General features: G+C 39.8%; 2 protein-coding genes across 2 annotated transcripts; one reads left to right on the forward strand and one right to left on the reverse strand.

The window, feature by feature from the left end:
• Positions 1-269: 269 nt before the first annotated feature.
• Positions 270-784, forward strand: LOC118747571 (shematrin-like protein 1). The gene is made up of 2 exons (XM_036481621.1): positions 270-281; positions 359-784. The coding sequence occupies exons 1-2, from the start codon at positions 270-272 to the stop codon at positions 782-784; spliced, it is 438 nt and encodes a 145-aa protein (XP_036337514.1).
• A 3,632-nt stretch (positions 785-4,416) lies between these two features.
• LOC118747448 (cuticle protein 16.5) lies at positions 4,417-4,985 on the reverse strand. Its single transcript, XM_036481495.1, has 2 exons — positions 4,974-4,985; positions 4,417-4,870 (listed from the first exon to the last, which is right to left on the reverse strand). Exons 1-2 carry the CDS (start codon positions 4,983-4,985, stop codon positions 4,436-4,438), a joined length of 447 nt encoding a protein of 148 aa, XP_036337388.1. The 3' UTR covers positions 4,417-4,435.
• Between the last annotated feature and the right edge of the window lie 824 nt (positions 4,986-5,809).

A 5,809-nucleotide genomic window follows, 5' to 3' on the forward strand; every position in this document is an offset into this window, starting at 1 on the left:
TTTTTTGGTGACGATTGTCTAATGTGGCTTTTGATCTAAATAATGAGTTGGCGCCTATAAAAAGTGCTTTACGCTTCACGGATGAATCACAGTGATCTGAAGTGATCTTAGCGAGCTGGTAGTATTTACCAGACCGTTAAACGTAAACCTCTCTAAACGGGATAATAACTTTTGTGAAATAAGAAATTAGGCGGCGGTGTCCTGCTGTGCATCGAAGATTGGATAAATCATCACTCCACTGGCGTTTGGAAGCTTTAACTTTGCTCAACATGTTCAAATCGGTAAGTCTATGTACGCTTTGTGTTAGCAAAACTAAAAACAAAAAAAAACAAAACCAACTCTCTTACCCACCCAACAGTTGATTCTTGGCTTGACGCTGCTTTCATGCGCGCATAATTCATTCGCAGGATTTCTCGGCGGCTATGGCTTAGGTGGATACGGTTTGGGCGGCCACTATGGTGGCGGCTATGGTTATGGGCATTATGGTGGCGGCTATGGTTATGGACATTATGGTGGCTTTGATCATGGCTACGCAGCGCCTATCATTACCAAGACGATTGCCGCAGCGCCAGTGATTACGAAAATTCAAGCCGCACCCATCATCACGAAAACTATAGCGGCGCCAATTGTGACAAAGACCATCGCCGCTGCGCCCATATCAATCGGACATGGCTACGGCTATGGCTTGGGACATGGCTTGTATGGAGGCCATGGATACTATGGAGGGCATGGCTTGTTGGGAGGACTGTACGGACATGGTTATGGTTACGGACATGGCTGGTAGAAGAGACAGCGAGTGGTGAGAGCGGTGTACGGCGAACTTTGAATGCATAATTTATTGTATTTGAGAATTGAAAAAAAAAACGAAAATCAAATAGCAATACTGTAGTGATTCGCCTGAGGGGTGTTCTCTGTTAGTATGTATGCATGACGTTGCGATTGTGGCCCAACCTCATTTATTAAACACCTTTATTATAATTTGAACGGCGCTAATTTAAAGGAGTACAAATGCCTGAATGTGTTTGTATTTAATTATGCAATTATCACAAACAATCTTGTACGTTAGTAAGTACATACATACATACATATGTATGTTTGTATGTATGTAAGCAAGTGTGTTCATTTACGTACTATATACATATTTTTATTGATTACTCTAATTCTCGTTTAACGAATGCAAATGTCAAATGCCAAAAACCAAAATAAAATACGAATTAAAATATATATGCATGCACTGTATGTATGTCACAAAGAAAAAGTGATGTGTGAACGAAACGAATATATTTATTTTTATCTATTTTTCTTTAATATCATCTTTATCCTTATCTATATATTTATTTTCTCCCTTATCTCCATCTTTATTCTTTTCTTTAATTCAGTATCAATATTAAAGCATACATTTAGGCGGCATTTCCGTTACTAACCATCTCCGATATAATCGACATGTTAATTTTTCAAATCAATTCCGCCGCGAAAGGAGCTCGTAACTGGATATTTTCTTGAAGAAAACCCGGATAAGAAGTCGTTTATGATAACCGGTTACGATTCGTTTTCGAGAACTTTTTCATTTGAAATTGTGGATCACCTACGCACAGTCGTAAACGGATCGGAAAAGCATTCGTATGCGCATATAAATTACATACCAACAAAATGAAAACTTTTTCTTGTGCTGAAAAATTACTACAAAGCTCTTTCTATGAAGTTTTTTTGTTTTATCGTTTACGAGCTTTTATCTAACTTATTACCGATCGAGAATCCCTCGTAAAATATAATGTTCGTAAAATGTACGTTTTCTTACTGGCTGGGTAGTACCGCAACTGGACCGAATTTTATTGCAAATGCAAGCAACTTCTCCTTCCTTCAAGAACGATATGTAAAACAGTCATCCGCGCAGGTTCTTTTTCACCCATTGGTACTGAAGTAGTAGGTGAACCCGAAAGGCGTTAAAATGCCGAAAATTAATTTAACTTTTTTATCAGGTAGCAACCTAAAAAATATTCCACATGGTAGTCAGTGTTATGAGCGATCAGTGTGCCAAATTTCATCTATATCCGTCCAGCTGTTTCTGAGTGAAGATAGGTGCCACATGGTGTAGATTTTTCCTTTTAAAAATATCAATTTTAGATCACCCTGGACCGCTGAAAAAGTTCTTAGTTCAAAAAATTAAACCTTATTGGATATATTTCAATAATTCACATATGTAATTGGGTAGAAGCATTTTCAAGCCCATTTTGATTGATACCCATTTTTCTATAAATAAATAATTTGAATAATTGTAAACAGGTGGCAACGCTCTTTTAACACCTCAAAAATATTCAAAGTGTTCAAGCGAAAGATTTTTCAACAATATTTCTTTTGGCATAAGATTTCACTTTTCAATTACGTGTTTTAAAACTGAATCCTTCTTAAACCCCTATCGTCTGACATATATATGTACATATTTTAATAAACTAATTGCCTTAATGCGCTTTCAATGTGATGTTTTAAACAGGCGGCAACCTTCCTGCATGTAGTTTCGAAATAAAGCCTTATGAAAACTATTTATTTATTTTATTTATGAACTAATTTGAATTTAACTTTTAAAACAGGTGGCAACCCTCTTCACACACCACAAAAATTGTCTAAATGTTCGAACTAAAGGCCCTTCAACTCACCTTTGCTTTGTGTGTGATGCTTCACACACCTAAGTTCTGCATAATTCAATTACATTCGACTTTTCAAACAGGTGGCATTTCCATTTAAAAAATATCCTAACTAAACCCTTCTTAAACCTTTCTCGTCCGACACCCACACTGTGATAAATATTTCACTGATCTGATTTCCTTAATTAAAATTGATTTTAATATTTTAAACAGAATGTAATCCTCCTACATACGGTTCGGAAATACGGTTTTTTCAAACCCATTTCGATTGACACCCATATTGTACTAATTGATGTAACTTTTTAAATGACTGGAAATTAATTTTTAAAATGCTTACAGTTCCTTCCGAAAAGCAGCTGGTATTGGTGGGATTGTTCCAGTGCTTAGATGCTCGGTGTTAGCAGTCGCGCCTAAACAGCTACAATGAAGTATTGAAGGCATCATAAATTCCCTAATCTGTCTATATATTTAGGGCTACTTATTGTTAGATGTACATACATACCGTTTGCTTTGAGGAATGTATTCGTGTTATTTATTCCTAAAGACCCCTTGACTTATGGCGTCTTATTTTCTACTCAACATGCTTACCTTTTTATTGGCCTCTTCGGCCAAGTACCCGTGCTAGGAAGAGCACAACTTTTTTTTGTAGAAAAAAATAACGCCATTATCTAAGGCACCAACTCCTACTAAGCTATCTTCCCTCATTCTCTAAACTCTAGAAGGACTGTTAGACTTCCAGATAAGGTGAAAACTGAGCTCATCCTCCTCACTCAATTTTCGTAAACCAAAAGAAAATCAAGGTATTTGGATCCGCCTCAACCACGGTGATGAAATACAAACGCTTTGAGGCGCTTCAGAGCTTGGAAGTTAAAAATTTGGTATGTGTAACCCTGAGCAATGAGGACTTTGACAAGTTGGCAAGAGAAGGACCCTTAGTTATCCTTGTAAGGCCAAAATTGCTGAGTGGTTTCACTTTGAATGTGGGGAATATTGACTAGCTGTGATGGAGCCATAGACAGTTCGCGATCTTGAATAGAAAGGTTATTACGCTATTAAACAGAAATTGCATCAGGCTACTCCCTGCGTACTTAGCCGGTAACAACCAAGTACGATTTCATATGCACCGAATATGTAGAACTTATCAAAGAATCACAGTACCGACACTGTGTTAGGGACCATGAGGCATAGGAGCATAGTCGAAGAATAAATACGAAGAAGAACGCGACTACGAACATTTAAATGAAGACGATTACGAGTAGGAAGCCTAATTCGGAGATGAATTCAAATACAATGACGAAAATAATTAATACAAAGCGAATAATAATACAAAGCGAATTTATTTCAGCGCGATTTCTTTTATAACCTCTGGATGGTTTTGTACAGCTGTATCCCAAAAAAAAAATTCACAAGTTCAATGAGTGGGCCAGTGTAGTCCAATATACTTATCTATTTTGATCACGTCTTTTGATCACGTCATAATTTCGCTGGTCCAAAATCTAAGAACATATTTACAAAAGATACCTTTTACACTTAAAATAACTTCGCACATTTTTGAAACCCCTGAAATTTAAAACATCTATTTAAACACTAGGCATTTAAAGATTTTTTTTTTATTTTCAGCGGCAGAAATTTATACACAAACGATTTCATTGCGATTCTCGGCAAAGAAATAAGAAAAGAAGAAAATTACAACGTATCTACATAACATATTTACACATTAACGGAACGACTCTTAACAGCAGCACAAGAGATTCCCATCCAGGCGGCGCCGATTCCTCCACAGCGACTCAAATTTACCAGCCATGACCCAATGCAAGACCATGACCCAATCCAAGACCATGACCCAATCCAATACCATGACCCAATCCAAGACCAGGTCCTAGTCCGTAACCAAGACCTAAACCATGTCCCAAGGATGGACCAGCAATGGAGGCATGCGAGAGGATTGGTGCAGCAGAAATTTTCGTGATGGCTGGGGCGGCATACGAAATGGCTGGCGCATGCGAAATGGCCGGAGCGGCATAGGAGATTGCTGGAGCAGCGAGTGCAGAATGGCCATAAGAGATGGCAGGCGCTGCATGCGCCAACGAGAGGGCTGGTGCGGTGTGACCCAACGACAGAGCTGGACCAGAGTGCAGGCCACCCAGAAGAGCGCCGCCATGCGCGCCACTCAAGTATCCTGGTGCAGCTGTGGCGCTAGCCACCAAAGCCAAGACGGCAACGACAACCTGAAAAGGATGCCAACAAGAGGAAACACAAATGAAAACACACACACACACGTAATGAATGAACACTGCAAGTCGAGGATGTGGACGCGCGATGAGTACTCACGTATTTGAACATATTTGCTGCTTTTTAAACGAGATTTATATGCGATTTTGGTACGGACAGATTTCGGTAGCAACACGCGCGCGCAATACGGATCGTAGCTTAAGAACACGAAAAACGGTTTGATTCGTTGGTGGCGTTGTGCAAAAGCTTTTATACCACTCAAACAATTTTTTTGCTTTGGTGGAATAGAAACTTCAAAATATTTTAAATCCGCCACCTAGTCGCAGGCACACGAATTGGGGGGGGGATGTCGAGCGACGGCAGAGTGGCGGTTATGTTGCAGCAATTGAGAGGCATGCAGCACACGCATAGCTGAACAGAAACCAGAGCCTAAGCTGCTGCAGAAGCTGACGCTAGCTGGACGGACAAAAAGCACTTTTACTTTTTTTTTTTTTCTAACTGAAGTGAACCGAGTTGAACTGATTGCCAGTCGTTGCAAGTCAATGTGGATCAGAGTCGCTTGAGTTGCCCGAAAGGCCTGACATGACTAACACACACAGACACACACATACACACACACACACATTCACATATTGTAAACACATGTGCATTTGCTGTGCCACAACGACCAGGCCGGGGTGGACGCCTTTGTGAGGCAACGGCTTGCTTGGTCGTCGACGGCATTGTCGGCTCACTGTCACTCTGTCTCAGTGGCATACTGACTTGGTAATTTTAAGAGTTGCGCCTACCAATGGGTCAGCATTGAGGGTATTTTTTTATCGTTGTTGTGACATGGAAATTGTAGGCAATTTTTTTTTCCTAAAATATTACTCTTTGTCCAGCGTAACAGGTTGCAGGCGATTCCAGATGGCTGGTGGTCAAATAGGCTACGCTTG

The sequence above is a fragment of the Rhagoletis pomonella genome, unplaced genomic scaffold (assembly GCF_013731165.1).
Source record: "Rhagoletis pomonella isolate Grant_MI unplaced genomic scaffold, Rhpom_1.0 Rhpom_scaffold_00012, whole genome shotgun sequence".
Lineage (NCBI taxonomy): Eukaryota > Metazoa > Arthropoda > Insecta > Diptera > Tephritidae > Rhagoletis > Rhagoletis pomonella.